The 18,206-nt window shown below is 45.4% G+C and overlaps 1 protein-coding gene across 1 annotated transcript in view; it reads right to left on the bottom strand.

The window, feature by feature from the left end:
• The window catches only part of PSD3 (pleckstrin and Sec7 domain containing 3), a gene marked incomplete at both ends in the record, with an annotated part of 107,037 nt that extends 92,032 nt beyond the window's left edge, over window positions 1-15,005 (bottom strand). Inside the window, 2 exons of the mRNA XM_082301004.1 lie at window positions 2,675-2,787; window positions 14,985-15,005. Coding sequence (XP_082157130.1) covers window positions 2,675-2,787; window positions 14,985-15,005 — 134 coding nt within the window. The remainder of the gene's footprint in view (window positions 1-2,674; window positions 2,788-14,984) is intronic.
• Between the last annotated feature and the right edge of the window lie 3,201 nt (window positions 15,006-18,206).

Genomic DNA, 18,206 nt, shown 5'->3' with positions numbered 1-18,206 from the left:
GACTGCTCCTGCTCAGACTAATGCATCCAGGGCAGGAGAATGGGGAATGGACAAGAGAGGAGAGGAGCCAGACAAGAGGCATCAAGCATTAAAGACAAGAGCACATTAGGGTATCAGTGATCACAAATATCCCACATAAAATCAGACTGAAGACAGCAAAGGAGAGAAAATGTCTTACATGCGACAGCTTTATTAGCATTTGAGTATCATTGATGAAACACCTCTTCTAAAGCCATCTAACTTTTTATTTTCCCCCCTCTCATGTGAAAATGCCCAGCAACTTCAACCTGGAAGGTAACCAGCACGGGAGCTTATTGACAAAGGCTGCCACCTCCCACCTGGGTAAACAGAAGTGTTTGCCACAGTGGCCCCCAATTATTGTTCCTTCTTTGTGCATTGGCTGGTCTGATTCAAGTGTACTCAATCACGAAATGTATACCCTCAGCAGCATCAGCAGGGCTGCAGTAACATGGCTGTGGCCGAAAGGGAAAGGATAAAGCAGAAGGCAGTAGTAATTAAGCCGTTCAGCAGCTTACATGCTAGGTTCTGCTTCTGAGGCCAGCCACAGCGCAGGTCAACTGCTCTAGGTTAGATAAACTAAAGTTCAGCCTAACTGCCCGCAGTGACGAGTTGTTCCCTGGATCAAGTTTAAACACCAGCATTTCTCCTGGCCCTGCCCCTGTCACTCACTTGCTTGAAATATTTCATACTTTGACCCCTAAAAACCATGTCTTCTTTCTTTTAAAGGAAACTTCAGAAAGTAGCATGTTTATTTGGATTTTTGGTGGTGTTTTCTCCCTTCCCATCTAACACAGAGAAGGACAGAGAGACTTTCAAGCATAGCTGCTTCCCCCAAAAGCACGTCATTACATATTTGACATACATAAATCAAAAAAGCCCAGATTTGGTGCACAAAGCCCAGGGTTTGTACGACTGTCCCCTCACTCACCCTGTCCTCATTCATCTCTGGTTAATAAGCAGTTAAAACCTGCTCGCTTGAAGAAAAAACTAGAAGGGGCAGAACCACTCTCATTTATCCACAGTGGTCAAACAACTTGGAGGAGAAGGAGGAGGAGGAGGAGGATGCATTTATCTGTGACAGCATGAGGCCAGTCTAGGTAGGCACAATGTCACCCAGTTTTCGGGTACAATTCACAAATGTTACATGTTAACCACTGTTAAATATTCACAAACCTGCCTGTGAGGGTCCCTTGAAATCATTCCCATTTTGCTAATTGTTAGCCCCCAGTGGTAGTTTCTCATTAATAAAGGAACAGGAAGAGATTCAGAAATAAGGCAAGAAGATCCAGAAACAAGGCAAGAAGCAGCACAGGGACAATACAGAGAATTAGGCACATAAGGCAATATATCTGGCTTAATCTTTGCCACCCTTTATTTTAGGGCTCAGTACTTGGCTCGGAATACCCATTATATTTGATAATTGTTTTGGCTGGTAATAACAACAGATTCACTTGGATTTAATAGACACAGCATACTTTATTTAATACCAATCTCTGGATTTGTACCAATGCCTGCTGACAGTGCTCTCACATTGTGTCTTTCCAAGCAAGAAATGAGGTCACACAACTCATGTAATAATCTGATATACATTTTGTGGCAATTTGGAAAAGTTTTTAAAATTCCTAAATGAAGACCTTCTGGTTTTGGTTTTTTGGGGGTTTTTCTTCCCTTTAAGGAAATTTGGATTTTTTTCTACTTTTTAATTAGGATTTCCCAAATGGAAGACCAAACTTCATAAAATCCAGGAAGAAACTGTTTACACACTCTCCAAACTCCAGTTCTGCTTCTTTCTTCTTTTTTTATTATTATTATTCTTTTTTTCCTTTTCTTACTGAAGTGGAGGAGCCTACACAGTTTGTTTCTGAACAAAGTACTGCCCTTTTCTGGCAAGAAGGGAGTCTTCTTTTAATTAAGTGACATTCCAGAAAGTTTGCAATTAGAAAGGATCAAGGTACAAAGAGAACACCCTGAGGAAATGCTTTTGCAAAGAGGGCAGGGCTTGTTGATAATTTTGATGAGGCAAGAGGAATAGTTAAAATAACTACATTTATTTTCTTCTAAAATTAGGCTCTGAAAAGGTAGAAAATGCCCTCTATTTACTAGAAGACAACAGGAACAAGACAGATCCTTAGGCATAACATTAGATATTACACGTGGACTTGTGTAATTACTGACTACAGAGGGCAGAGCAGTTCAGGTACCACCTCAAGTATCTAAATTAAAATCTTACCTACCTCTAGCTGTAGAAAGAGCAGCATGCAGATCATGAAGAGCATTTCTGGAAGGACCTCCAGGCAGAAATGGCCATGTTTCAGCATGTACAGTTGCAGAACTCATGGCTGAAACAACTCCCCTGCAGAGAAGTGCAGGGACTCCTTCCACCAGTGTCTCTCCAGCATATGAGTCCCTGCTGTCACATGATGGTGGCCCACATGAACCAGAAAGAAAGGTGGGAGTATAAGACAAGGGACCACTGTCATTTTCTGGGGCCAAACCAGCAGGATCCTTTGGTCTGGTACTTGCAAAGAGCAGCGTAGCACAGTGAGCTAGCCCTTACGGGATCATTAAGGGAGCAAGCAGCTTCTCCAAAACTTTCCTGAGTGGCTTAAGAGATTTATTTTTTTTTTTTGCACACAATACTAATAAATAGCACTTACCCGTTCCTGAAGGCTTCTCTTCTTCCAAGCCAAATAAGAATTCATATTTGGCCTTGGCAACATTCTGGGCATGAGCCGATAAGTCATCATCCCGCACAAGCGCTTCTGCCTGTAGAGTCAAAATAAACAAAGCTTATCTACCTTTTAGTGAAAAAACAGCAGAAGGAACATGAAATCCCTTCAAGTGCACTGTCAGGTAGCATTTTAAAGTATTCATTTCAGTCTGTCACCACCAAGATCATTCAGAGAAGACATGGGCCAACTCAGAGCACCTTTGAAGAGCTCACCTCTCTGTCGTTGAACTCAAGCATTTCAGTATTGAGTAGAGATGTTAGAGCACTCAACCACTCACTTCTTTAGCCAGCTTACCCACTAAAAGGCCAGCAGCACTGGGCAACTATCTCAATAATAACAGTTAGGGTTAAAAATATCAAGGGAACAGTATCAGAAATAGCAAATTTGAGTATGATGTATGTCATAAAACTGGGACCCATGGGAAAACCATAAACGGGACAGGCTGTTTATTTGAAAACAGAGTGGGGTAGAGAAAGTGAGGAGCAAGGACCACAACAATGATGAAAAAAGGGAAAAAAGACAAAGTATGCAAACATGTGGGAGTACTGTCTAAGGGTCCCTGTTGGGCAACCCATGCATGACCACCACTGTGTACATCAGGATAAGAGCCCAGCTTGGTTTTACAACCATACCACACAAGTCAAACCTGCTTATCTGGCCAGGAGGCAGGGAGTGGGCACAGGGTGGTGAGCCCAGTTATCAGGGGAACACCCAGAAGCGTGGATGGACAGATGGAATGAGCAATCCATTCTACTCAGGCCTGGTGCCACCAGCACCTCCCCACTGCTCCCTTCTTGTAAGAAATAGTTTGACAGAAGTTTCTCAGGTCCAGTTTCTCAGAAGAGAGAAAGGCTACAGGATTGAGATCAAAATACTTTTCTGAACAGGTAGGGAGAAAACAAATCTCTAAGATAAAGTGCACACCAGCAATAAACTGTAGCGCAAAAACTGTCTAGAGTCAGCATTAAGCTTCTTCTCAGCTGGGCAAGACGGAGCCCGTAATTCTTCTGTTTGAAGTGACAGTTAAATAACTCACTAACTCTATAAATTCTTCAGTAAACTTTATATTTATATGAGGCAGTCAATTGTTGTGGCATAGCAAGTCATGGCATGGTTCACATTGGTGAAAGCATTAGCTTACAAAAACACTCTTAAAAAAAAAAAAAGTCAAATGGAACATTCTGCCCCCCAGGACAACAATAACTTTTATGCATTTCTATCAAATACCTTAGGATAAGCATCAGCTACAAACAGAAATTCAAAGTACAAGGGACACATAATTCACAGGAACACAAAGTCACGGCTCTTTAATCAGAGATAGATGGAATCACAAATCCATACATTCCTCCTAGGCCATCTGTCCAACAACTACATTTTCTTCCAATAGCATATTGACAAATAGCTATCTTGCCCCATGTCCTAGAACAGTTTTGCTCCAGGTGTTCTTGCCTTTTACACCCATTTCTTCTCCTACTTATCTACACTGTGCCAGTTCTGCAAGACTTAGTCCAACACCACTCTGCCCTAAGCAGACAGAAGATCTTACACAGGGACAGGGGTCTTGGACTGATTTATTTACCATTCACTAGTCCAACTACTCAGCACTAGGGCTTCCAGTACTTTGATGGATGTGCTAACACCAGCCTACCAAATCCTTTAGGAAAAATGTGATGGAACAGATAAAGGGCTTTCTAGCACAAAGATGACTATCACAACCGTGACAAAATGAGCTTGGAAGAGATCTCCATGTCTGTCTTGCCTTTACAGGGATTCACTGGCAGGGAGGCAGGAAGGGTTAGAAAAGGAATAGCTGGAGCCAGAGCACAGAGGAGAAGGCTCTTTGTCTGCAACAGCTTAGACAGGAGTAGCTTACGGAGCCAGACAAAAATTCAGCCTACTCAGACGGATGTGAAGGGATGGGACAGCTAACAACCAGCTGGTGCCAAATCCCAGTGACAGATAAATGAAATGGAAAATAAAATTAACAGAACAGTCCAGTTCCTGAGCAGTCAGGAATTTCTGATCTATGCCCCTCTGGGACACAGCTTATCCATCCCTCAGCCTTGCTCTTTGAGATTTCACAGACATCTGCTGTACTGAGCTTCCCTGCCAGCAAACACATGTTCCAAGGATCTCTATTTGCCTGTACCTTATTGTAAAGCAATGAAGAAGATTCCAGTTCACAGCACCCTCTGCATCATCCAATAACAGGCACAAATAAATTGTTAAATTAATGGGGTTTCAGTGTATAGGGCATCATTTATCAGAGTTAGGTGCCTAAGCAGAGGCTGCAAGATCTTAGTCTTTGCACCTGAAAGGGGCAACTTGATTTTCAGAAGTGCTCAACACTGCTGATGAGAGTTACAGATACTGGCTTGTGTATGGGAACAGCTGTATTTAACATCTATTTAGGTTGTCAGAGCAGTAAAAGGATGTGTAAAGAAAGTCCAGATCCAGGCTTAAGGGTAAGGTTGTCATATTTCATCCAAACAATAAATATTTAAAAAGAATGCAAGAGCAGGAAAGAATGAGGATGCTCTGAGGTCAGAGCTAGTTTTTAAGACTATTGCTTTACCAATGTCCAAATCAAGAGACCACATGGGCTCTCCTTTCTTTCTTTCGATCTACCACTCACCTAAGCCTTGCAGAAGTCAACATGCCCCGACACCAGCAGGCCAGAAATGGGCTGGACAAACATTCATGGTGCTTTCAAGTTGCATTAGCAAAGATTAAATACAAGCAAGATTGAAAGGGATATAAAATTCCTGTTTAAGCCTTCTCTCTCAGCTCAAGGACAAAGAAATCTGCATCCAGGTCAGCTCATTTCATAATTGCTTCCCTCAGAGGGCTTTAACCACCACCTATGATGCATCTCGTCTTTGTCACTGCTGGAGAAGGTGATGCTTAGAGCACCAATCCCCTTAAATCAGCTCAGCTGTACATACATTTCTCATGAGGCATATACATATTATCTTTCAGTCCAGTGATGCTCTGGGCAGAGAGGCAGCAAGCTCCTACCCATTTGTGCATCACTCTTGCAGTGCCTTCTGCCTGTTTGAACATGTTTGATCAAGCCTACTTCTCTAACTCATAGCTCTTGGTCAGGAGTTAGGAGGGCTGCATTTGTCTCTCAGTGAATTTTAGATAACATTTATGAGGCTACATTGGTTTGGAGTTGGTAGTCCTCACCCCTCAGACCTCCTGCCAACACACTGGACTGGTTTCTGTTGACCTCACACAAGGCACCGGTATGGGTCCACAGAGGTCCCACCTTGCTGGCCTTCTGTTTCATGCTTAGGATAAGCCCGTGGTGCTCATGGTGGTTTCAGGCCAGCACAGGAAGCGAAGCTGCTGAATCCGTGTCTCACCGCTGAACTGAACAGCAGCAGGGTGCTAAGACCACAGGGCTCCTGCTACTCCAGCAGGAGCTGCCAAGGACAGATAAGTCAGCCCAGCAAGAAGCACACACACTGCCTCTGCTCTGCTGTCTGGATGTGCAAATGGAGCAGCGGGTCAGTATCTGCAAGGAGAAACTGTGCCCACAGTTCAGCCTTGAGAGGTGTCTTTAGGCAGGCACTGGGTTGATGAGAGCTGGGTGCTGCACAGTTTCTCTCTCTGGATGAATTTCATGTCTACTCACAAGCTCCCCTCAAACTGCCGTCCAAAAATCCCAGTGGTTTTTAGTGAGTCATAGAAAGCTGAAGAAAATGCTTCTCCTTTCTCCACAGAAGAAAAGTACCAAAGCATCCTCTTTTGACTTGCACCAAGGTTCTGGTTGGGACCTTTTTTGGGGACAAAGTGTTTTTGTCTTTGGGCCTTTTTTTTCCTTTTCATACCTACATGTAAGAGAGCTTTAACTGAAGAATATCAAACTCTTGCTATCTCACCACCATTTTCAGCTGAGTTGACAGGAGAGCTGGTCTCCATCTCAGTGGAACGGGATAACATTGTTCACAGCTGCTATGACAAGAAATGTCTGAGCACAAAGAACCAGTATGAACCCATGCCTCCTGAAGCATTCACACTTAAGGTCATACATTTTCTTTGAAAATGTCTAATAAGGAGGAAGTACTCAAAGGAGCAGATAATTAAATGGCAAATTTCAGTCTGGAGTTTTTCAGACTCCCTGAGAGGACAGATGCTGTTAAGACAGACTGACTCCTTTCAGAAGACCTGGGAAAACAGTGCTTGAGAAAAAGCAGAACGGGATGGGTTCTCAAGCATGAGTCTTCAGGGAGTAAGAGTCAACCAAAATTCTGGACAGCAAGAGACCACTCATGCTAAGGGCAAACATCAGCAGGAAGGGACCTAAGGACCATTCACAAAGAACTGTTAGCTAGGACAGAGAGGTCAAAGCGTCCTTAGGCATGTCTCCACAGCTAAGTCGTACCATGAGGAAGCCTCAGTTTTACATGCTTTTGCATGTGCACAGCTCTGTTTTCCAGAGCTGACTGCCTTCCCCCTCAGCCATACCACCACTGGATGTCAGCTTCCTGACAGCAGGCAACAACCCCCGCACGCTGGCAGCGCCTTTTGGCGGTTTCATTGAGGCTACTGGAGAAACACTGCACTATTGCAAGAAAGCAAAAAAAAGTCTTTAAGAATGCCTGTAAATCACAGTCTACTACAGAGAACTTCACAGCCACATCTGGACCATTTCTAATCCCAGGCTGTGCCTGTTCCATTCTCACTGCTTCACCAACATCTCTAGCAGCAAAAACCACAATTGCCTGTCAGCAGCTTCTCATATACCCCTATACAGTGAGTTTATGCTCTTAGCAGGAATGATGGATAGAAGGTTCCCGCAGATTTTAAAACCATTGCAAGTTGCAATGTCATGGACAAGTCTTTACAGAATCCTGCATTGAGAGTCCTGCCTCTACTGTCACACCATCCCTGCATGGCCATGAGCTTAGCAACCTTCACTGCTTTTGGCAGATCATACCAATTGTTCTGAAAAGACTATGCCTGCTGAGCTTGCCTTAAATCACTTTCTTAAGTAACAGGATTAAATGCAGAAAGCTGGCATTAAAATAAATTTGCTGACTGGTGAAATCCAGTGGACCGACATCACAAGGAGAGTGCAGGTGCCCACAGTAAGACCACTAGCAAGAGCTGTAGTCTTTAATTCCATGTGACCTCATACATCCTATTTGTGTTTTCCTCATACCTCCCCATACTTAGTTTGCAATTCTTGAATTAAAGCATTAGTAAAATAGATTAAAATTCAAAAGAACAGGAGCTTTGCATGGCTAAATCTCAGCTGGAGCTGCTAAAACTAAATGCTAGCCAAGGTTTTGAAAGAGAGGAAATCTCAGCCTGGGTTTTAAACTAATTCCTAACTATCAGGAGTTGCAAGGAGATGTATAGAAAGCCAGAGGTGGTGAGGAAAGAAAGGGCTTGTGTGAGACCACGGCCTATAGCTATTTTCCAGCAGAGAAGTCTGGATTTTAGAGAGGGATAACAAAGTCATGTAAGACTTTTCAGCTACAAGAAGGAGGCAAGTAAGAGATTGGCAGAGGTACTTGCAGTGATAACGGGTCTGAATAAGGCAAAGAACAATAAGTTATTCAGCGCCTCTTTTTTTAATGCAACAGCCAGAGGACAACAGAAGAAGGTACTGGGAGTCAGCATCACACCAAAGAGGACATGGTTCCTCGTACAATTTGTATTCAAAACCACCAACCTCCTTGCAAAGCAATGTCACAGCAACCAAAATACTGAGGGACATGACAAGGAGGGTGAACAAGCTCAAGGGATACAAATCCCCAACAACATAGAAATCACACCCTTCTCATGAATCTCTAAGCTGAACTCTTCCAGGGCATTTGCCGACCTTCATGACCACACACATGCTCCTAGGCTAAAGCAACCTTGAATCCAAACCAGTGCAGTGAGTCACTATTACCTGCTCACCAGGCTTCGGCTGGCCCTGGACTGGACAGACCTCAGGCAGTACCATCCAGCCAGCTCCTCTTGAGTCCTCACCAAAACATACCCCACAGCCTACCCCACGGATTCACCAAAAGGCACCAGGGCACTGCCGGTTCCCCATGCCATTATTCCCAGCACTACAGGATTTGTTTACTATGAGCAGCCTCACAACAAGCAGTCAGGCTGGAGAGAGCAAAACTGACAGGGTGCAGATACTATCAAAGCTACTCTCCCAGCTCAAAGGCAGACTTCACAGAAGTTCAGTGTCTAAAGAGAGGCTCAGTTCACAAATGAAGCAAAAGAGTTGCTGCTTAGAAAAATACCTGTCACTGGAAACAGTGACAAAAAAACTCAAATTAATGCCTTAGCAGCAGTATCAAGCAGTTGCAGGTAAAATTTGTTTCCAGTCTGGTCACCTTGCTTTATTTAGACCTGCACTTGAGTTTTTCTCCCCTTAAAGAAATGCTTGCTTTGTTGTTTGGTTGAAGTTGTTAGGACACAGTCAGCTGTTATATAGAATGAAATGTTTTTTATTATGCAAAGGCTGACGCTGTCTGAGCTGTAACTGCATGGCTGTGAACAGCGTATTAATTCAAAGTCTGTATGATTATACTTTACCATTAAAGGTCACTCAGCATTTTGTATTTGCCAAGTCAGTGATTTTTGATGCATGCTCTATGGGCCTTTGGATGTCTGTGCATTATTTCTAAGGTATGTGTGAGAACCAAAACAAGCCCTCTGAGAAGAAGGCTTTAGCTCACTGCTTGAACCACCGCGTTCTTAGACATAACACACAGAGATAACGAAAAACACCCAAAACTTTTATAAAGCCACAGTGCAAGTATTCTTCCCAAGTGATGTCAAAGAGCATTGGGGCAGGAGTGTCATTTAAGAAAAACTGTGCAAATACAGCACCTTTTATCCAGAGAATTCAATGATGCATGTAGTAGACATCTTGCATTTACTGGTTTTGTTCAATCTGTTCCAGTATATTTAGCAAACTGACAGACTGCTACTCTTCAGTAGGTAATGTGCTTCCATTGTCTTTAGGCATCTCAGATGGCAGAACAATGCTTAGACAGGCTACAGCTCTGCTCCACATGAATTTCTGCTCCATGGAAGCTAACATTTGAATATACCTAAATGCCTCATGAGCCTACCAGAGGTTAGTTCTGTATCTTTAAGCAACTAAATTCTTTCCAAAACTCCAGCCAACATCTGCTATTCCTTGAAAATTTACAGAGGGCATCCTTACATCCTACAGCCTTTAGCTGTACATTCTTTATGTCCAGCTAAATATATACTGCTTTTATGGATGGAAGGACAGGGTACTGGGACAGCTCATCCTCAGTTTTCAAATCAATATTATAAACATAGTTTAAGATAGTGTCCCAAAGTGATTAAAATATTGCATTTGTGAATGGTAAAAAAAACAAAACAAAAAATCAAACCAACAAACAAAAAAACACCCCACACCCAACCATTAGACTATTCTACTACACAAGAGCCACTGGAAGAATTTACATCTGCAAAGTTGTAAAAACCTGGATTTTCTCCGTGGAAGTGCAAACCGCAGAACTACAACACAGCAACAGAGTATGCAAAAAGGGGTATGTATCTACCTCTTAGACATAGCTTATTGATTCTGCATGGTTATTTCATATGATGTATTTAAATTAATTTTACAGCTTTTACCTCAGCATTTTTTTCTGAGCCTTAACTAGATTTAACAGAAGTTTTTTGGAACAGAAATTTGACTGAAGTTTGATCTGAGCCATCTCATCTCTGGCACAATTGAGGCACAATTGTGATTCACAACTGAAGTGAGAAAACACATCAACAATTTTTTCCTGATGTGCACGTACTGGGGGACTGAAAACACAGTTGCAAGACCACTTGCTTGCTAAGAAAGTGCACCTTAAGGACTGCAGCATCCTCAGGCAGCTATGGCCCCCATGAGCAGTCAGGAACCAACAGGTAGTTTCAGCTGCAGCAGGAAGGCAGAAGACATCAAAGATGTTACATCCCCCACAAGCAGCACAGCACAGGCCAGCTGGCACTCATGTCCCACTGGTGAGGAAGTTAATACCTCTTCTCTTTTCCTCATTAAGTCACAGCAAGTCCACAGACAAGACAGCTGATGACAACCAGAACTTGCTGGTACTACAGTTTGTTTTCTCTTGAGAAAAGGGCTTCCCTGGCAAGCATTCTTCTGTTAGCACTGACATGCAGACATATCCCAGGCCTAAGTGCATCTTGCCATCACACTTGGCATTCATTCAACCTGGGAGATGCAGTTATTACTCAAATGACACTTCCCATTTGAAAACTGTTGTAAAAAAATTATGAGTACACTTTGGAGGTAAGCCACCTCTTCCACTGTGCCATTTCATGCCAAGAAGAGAAAGCAAGCCCCATTCATCGCTTCTGCAAAAAAGGGAGGCTTGTATTATGTAATCTGTGCCATTTAGGTTGTTTTCTTACTGCTCCTAAACTACTGCATCACAGTTTCAAGACGAGGGCCTCTTTTCAATCATAGAATCATAGAATATGCTGAGTTGGAAAGGACCCATCATGATCATCAAGTCCAGCTCCTGGTCCTGTGCAAGACAGTCTGCTCACCAGGCAGCATAAAGTTGCTGCAGCTATGACATGATGTTCTCAGCAAGCGTGACAGCGACCTGTGCACTTCTGCCCTGGCAGGCCAGCCTCAGAAGCCAGCTCCAGCCTGGTTTCCTTTGGCTTAGTCCAATAGTTGCAACACTGAAAACCTTTTCATGCAGTTAGCAAAGGGAGCCACAGCAAATGCCACACAGTTCCCACAGCCAGCACTGGTGGCTGAAGTACTCAGTGGAGGTGGAAATGCAGTGCTCACGCTCTGATGGACAGCTTGATCCCTGACGGACAGCCTGATCCGGTGCCCAAACAGGTTTTTTTACTTACAGCATCCAGGAAGTACAGTCAATTCAGAAGCCATTCAAGCTTCAAGGGCTAGATAATACCGAGCTCCTCTGACTCCTGATTCAACCCCATAGCAACCAAGCCCGCACCCAGAGGGCTAGCTCTCACCCCACCCTGCTTTTAAGCACCATCCACAACCTGCCTTGCTCATCTCTGTAATGTAGAGAATAAATGTTTGGATGCATTAGCATCACAGGAGTCTTTGGTCTCAAACAGGAGCTGGCAAAACAGCAAGAAACATCTCAGAGCAAGAAGGAGCTGCACTCAGAGAAAGTACCTGGAAACATACTGCAGAAGGATACTTCAAACAGTGCCATTCCTGGGAGGAGTGGAACACTTATATCCCGAATGAAAGTGTCAGGCAGACACTTTGAGCTGGTCTCAAACAGCTTTTTCATCTGACAGAAGAAAATTATTTCTAACACACACACACATCCCCCTGCCTCACATCCCCCTGATTCCATATCACTGTAAACAGAAAAATAAGGACTGGAAATAGTCTCTGTGATCATGGTGTTTGGAGGGCATGAATCCATTTAGAAAGATATTCAAAAGTTTAAGACACAAACTGCACAAGACCTAAATTTATTCATCTGCAGACCCACTTGGCTGTATGGTGACTGTCCAGAGAAGCTCCCTATCACACATCCCCCTTCTCAGCCAACCTTCCAGAGGGAAGGATCCACACACAATTTTACAATCCACCAGGATGCAATGAACCACCGAGGTCCAGGTCACAGAGCAGGTCTGGGTGGGATGGGCAGATCATGAAATCCCTGCTCCACCAGAAGCCAGCTCTCCATCACGGACCATTTGCATTGAAATGTCCCTTCAAGGACAGGGGATGGCACATGTCCCTGCTGAGCCCAGGGACTTTTCTTCCACCTTTTCTGGGTGAACTCAGCAATACTCACACCAAACAACTCTAACAGCTGCTGCATCCTGGGGATCCTCAGCACTTGCAACGCAGAGCTGATCTGAAGCAGGATACTCTGGATGGTGACTGACTGCCCCAATCTTTGAGTTTTGGCAGCAGTTCACAGGTTTGCCCAGCCTCAGCTGAAGCACAGCAGCTTGGCAGATGGCTCCCCAGTACCCTGGGGACCCATCCACCTAATCTTACTCTGCAGACACTACCCCTCCCTCCCTTTCTTGGGCTCCCTTCACTAGGCCACTACATTGTGCTACCTCTAAATTATCTTTAAATCAGCACCCAGCAGTACTCCAGCCTCCTGCTCTCTCTTAAGACCCCTGCAAGTAAACAAAGCTTCTCCAAAGAGAAACAGATGCCTCAGAGAAACACATGCCTGAGAAAAATCACTCCAGCTCCCAGGTCTGCCACCTGTCTCTTCATGAAGCAGGAATTGTTTCAAGCAATCAGCTATTGTGCACGTGCAAAGACAGTTTATCAGCCACAGCCAAAGCACCCTTACTTTGCACTGGTGCCCTTGTGTGGTGTACAACTTGGGCTGCCTCAATGCTGAATCTTCCAGAACTCGCCTTAGAACACACACCCGTGTAGACAAGTGCCTCCAGAGATGTTCTGTGGCACTCCCACAGAGAGCCTGCTTCTTCAGCCCACAGGAATCAAACCCCTAATCTTATATCAAAGCTGCAAAACCAATTGCCAGACTTCCCTGGTGTGATGGGCAAGAATAGAAAGGACCATGTTGGTGTGGAGGCAGAGAGGGGAAGTACTCTGAAAAACATTCATGTCCTTCAGCTATGCAACTTGACAACAGTAAAGAAAGATTTGCTGAAAAAAAAAGCATGTTCATTAGGATCCTCAATGATCTTTTCCTTCTCACTTTGATGGCACAGAGATCAAATTGAAAACTGGAAATAGTAAACAGTAAAACAAACAGTCCGCTTAAGCATGAATAGCACAACAGAACTACTTTCACACAGGTCAGTTGTGCCAGGATTTTCTGTGTGGATTAAGAAGTCCTGATTTTTTTTGTTGTTTCAAGTTTTGAAAACACCAGCATGTACGTTTCTTGGAATTTCTTTTAACATCACCACTACCACAAAGGATGTTCTTAACACTCCCCAATGAACCAAGGCTGCAATTGAATTGGGAGCATTTGCACAGGGTCTCCTACACGGTTTACCTCACCTCTCTCCCATCAAAAGCATGCCCCAAAACTCTCTGTCTGTGTAAATCAACAGAGCTAGGACAGATTCACTGAGAGCGTTAAACTGGTAACATCTGCTGAAACACATCAACTAAGGACATGACTGATGAAAAAGCATTTGGAATAGAAAGAGGCTTCTTTCTACTAGCTAAATGAGAAAGGCTTGGATGACTCTCAGCAGTCTATTACAATTGCTTCAAACACTGGGTGTGCAACCTCCAGTTTCATTACAAATACTGCATTTGACTTTCTCTCTGTGTTAATGACACTATGCACAGACAGAATTAAAGTGTGACTGAAGCTACAAAACTAATAGTACTTGTAGTTACCTATTACACACCCAAATCACTTCAATAACACATACGTGTGGCTTCGCCTGACAATATACTAACTGGACCCTGTGGGAGCCAGGTAATTGCTGTTTATAGCATGGAAATACTCATCTATATGGGAGTTAGCAACTTCAGTGGGTTTGTGTGAAGTTCAGACTCATTACAACTGCATGTTTATGCTCCCATTAAGAAATGTAGCTTCAGTTCCCAGGAACAAGGATGAAGATAGCACCTCAACTGCACAGGAGCATGTTTGTGTAGTTTAATATTCTACAGTTTTACACTTTTGGTGAAATCATCTCAACTCCACTCCCGCCCTGAAAGCGCAATGCTACTACTCAGCCAAAGGCTGACTTTTCTGACAACGTCTTGTTTAATTCAAGAATTTGGCTAGATCAAGAGAGTTTGTCAGTGCAGCAACAGAGCTGATGTGTTACACACACAAGTTACTTGGAGACACAAGCAAAACCAACTGCACGACATGCAAGCTGGGGGTCCCAGCCCTGAGGTGCGTGTCCCAGTGCAGCTTCACTAGTGCAGCTGGTGTCTCTCGGGATCTAGCAGTAATGAGCACAGAAGTGGGCTCCGAGCTTTTTCCCCTTATGGCACTGTGAAAAGGATCCCACCAAAAAAAAAAAAAAAGAAGGAAAAATAAAGTAAGAGAGAAAAAGAAAAACAATAAAAGGGAAGAGGGAAACGGATAAGGGAAGAAGGAAAAGAAAAAGGGTAAGAAAAAGGAAATAGAAAGAAAAAAAAATAAAGAGGAAAAAAAGGAAAAAGGAAGAAGAAAAAATGTAAAAGTAAATGGGAAGAAGTGCCCCCGGCTGAGCGCAATCCCCGCACCCGCACGGGCACACGCCGCCCCTTACCGCACCGCCGGCTCCCTCCATCTCCCATCGCCGGCCGCGGCGGATCGCAGCCGCCCTCCCGCCGGGCCGCGCCGAGCCGAGCCGGGCTGTGCCGAGCCGGGCCGGGCTGTGCCGAGCCGGGCCGGGCCGTGGTGCCCCCCGGCCCGCAGCGGAGCCGGGCAGCGCGGCGGCCCCAGCGCGGTGGGCGCGGAGCGGCGCGGGCCGGGCGGCGGGGCCGGGCCGGGCCCGGCGGGGCGGGGCGGCGGCCTGGGAGGGGAGGGCAGGGGCGATGGGGGCGGGGGTGGGGGCGATGGAGGGGAGGGGAGGGGAGCAGAGTGCACCACGTGCTCCTCGAAAAGATTTAAAAAAAAAAAAAAAAAAAAAAAAAGAATTATTTCAGGATTAGCAAAGCAATAGAGTGAAAAGCACAACGCAGACCGCGTGCCCGCAGCAGTGGCGCTGGGCAGGAGCACGTCCAAAGCCCGCGGGGGCTGGGACATGCCGTACTTTGCTCCTAAATCCCCTCAGTGCGGCTCGCAGTTGCTAGGGGAAAAAAAAAAAAAAAAAAAAAGAACAAAAAAAGAAACAGCAGAAGCCTTTTCCAGCCCTGGGGCTTTCTCTCTCAGTCCGACTTCAAAAAGCAGAAGAGCGCAGATGTCTTCGGAGTAACCCCATCTGAACACTCGGAACTGATTTTCCGCTTTTGTTTTTTTCACAGTTCGCTGGAAGCTCTCTTGCGTCGTGAGGTTTTAGAGCACTCAGCCACATCATTAGAATTTCTCTAACTAGGACCTCTGCGCATTCTTCTTTGAAATAAAAATAAGGTTTCCCTGTCAAAAGCTGTGCTTTGGAAAATACCCCCCAAATCTCATCAGCCCATTAGAGGAGTTAACTGCACAAGTAGCTGGCAGACTGCATAAAGGATGCCAGTTTCTGTAGGTTCAGTATATTTGTGTTTTGTTCAGCAGCAGCTGAAAACTTCTTTGGTTTTAACCCATCAAAATTGAGGATAGGCTTTCTGGAACAATCTCTGAGGACCAGGAGTCACTGAACACACTGTATGTTTACTTCATCCTGAGCATGGGTAAAAACAGCTGTGTGTTAGGTAGGAAAGGTTGTTTTCTAATGCTGTGCTCTTCTGAAAGGCTTTGGACAGTGCTGGCGGTAGAAACGCGTCCCATGAAGTCACTGACATAAGTGTACCACACCCAGACAGAGCAGCACCTCTGTGGAGGAGACAGTGTAGCCCTGCCTTATTCCCCACTGGCCTCACAGCTCAGTGCCAGAGCCACGCTCCCTGCCAGCCGTGGGCGACCTCAGCCTTTCTACAGCCCCATGGCAAAAAACAAATCCATTTCTGGCAGGATAAAAGTAAGTCCAGGCATAATGTGTGAAGCACTCTGGCCTGAAGCTTTCCGTGTTTGGCAATAAGACAGTAGTAGCAGCACCATCTCTGGACGCTTCCAACTTGTCTGGGAGCTCATTCAGCAGCACCTCCTCATGCTCTTCCCAACAGGGCTGTGGCATGCAGAGTCCACACTGCTTCTCCTAACCTGAACCTACTCTTTCTCACCACTTCCAGCTCCACACTTACCCAAGCAGTAATGCTCCTGCTTTACACCCACATCACCCAGCAGCAGGCTACACCACCTCTGTCATGTGGGTGCCTCAGTGGTGTACACTGTGTTTCAGAAGACATTCTGCTCTTTCCCTACAACTTCCTCTCTCCCCATCCTAAGCCTTTCTCCTACTCCCCAGCACCACAGGCTGTCTTTATCCATCCCAGGAGCAGCACAGGATCTTCCCCCTGCCCTGCTCAGCAGCACTCCAATCCAGTTGTTTCTGTCCTCTGGGAACAGGTGGGTGAAAACCTGTCTTTCCATCCTGTGAAACAGCTGGCACAGGTCCTGAAGAGGTCCCTGTGATGCAGCTCTTCCGTGCCCATCGTCTGTGGCCGGATTGCCAGGCAGGGCTGGATGATGTGCTGAAGGGCTTCACCCCTCTCCCCTAGCCACAGCTGTGATGCCAAACATGTCTCGGCCCCGCCAGGGTTTTGTCCCATCTGTCAGGCACCCTTGAGGCCCCGGGAGCCGGTGTGGGGGCACAGGCTGCAGATTCCCCATCTGTGCCACATCTGAGCTGGCTAATGCAGCGGGAAAAGAAACCACCCAGCACCTGGGTCTCCAAGGAGTTGATGCACTCTGCCTGCCTCTTCCCTGACAGGCTGAGGTCATGCGACTGCAGGCCAGGGGCAGCTGGGAGCAAAAGCAGGATGGGAGTGGGGGGCTGGTGATGTCCCTTGCAAGGCACATCCCCCTGCCCTGGGCACCTGGGTGGAGGATGCAGCCACTGCACTCCAGTTTGGAGCTTTTTCCCCCTTATTTGTGTTCAGAAAAATTTGACCTTTTCTCTCTCATCCAGGCATCTGGCCTGAGTTACCCAGACATTTAGGCTGCCAGGAATATGCTCTGTGCTGAAAGACTGGGAAAGGAGAGCATTTGCCAATCTGGGGCAGGGTGATCCTGCTATATGGGCATCTAGCTGTCGGTTAGCTTCACTGCAAGGAAAGTGATGGGGTCCTGACACTGGCACAAACTGGCATTTCTACACACTGATCATTGTTTTCTGCAGAAGGGTCATATTAAATCCTAAAACATTTCTGTGAATGGGAAATCATGCAAATGTGGTGGGTTTAGTACATTTGTGAAGGAAATCTGTATTTTTAGTCCAAAGGCTTGATATAAGTTTCCAGGTAAAAAAATCTAAAAGTCACCAAAAGCTGGCACAAAACCTGGCAGCTTGACAGTAGTTATGAGCTACATATCACAGTTAGAGAGCACTCTTAATCACTTAAGAATTTAGTTTTGAGCATACAGAATGTGTTTTTACACAACCCAAATAGAAATAAAAAAAATCCAAAAACCCACACAGGCATTCAGCCAATGTGAAGATGGCAAACAGTCAAGTCCAGCCTGTGCAGTGGCTAAGCTGCCCCGAATTCCCCAGCCATGGGCAGTGATAGGGAGCAGGGAGCCAACACTGGGCAGGTCATGTGCCTGTGCATGGGTGCTGGGCTGAGGTTGAGCAGGGCATGGGAAATGGGAGACAATCTCAGAAGCTGATGGCTGCAGCAGATAGAAGTGTGAAAGCACCACGAGGGACAGCTGGATCTCACTCAGCTTGGGTAAGGGGGATTTGTGTGAGAAGTGGCCAAACTGCAAAGGCAGTTGCTGAGGGTATTTT

Source organism: Coloeus monedula (assembly GCF_965178545.1).
Source record: "Coloeus monedula genome assembly, chromosome: Z".
NCBI classification, from domain to species: domain Eukaryota; kingdom Metazoa; phylum Chordata; class Aves; order Passeriformes; family Corvidae; genus Coloeus; species Coloeus monedula.
This window is presented reverse-complemented; position numbering and strand designations above follow the sequence as displayed.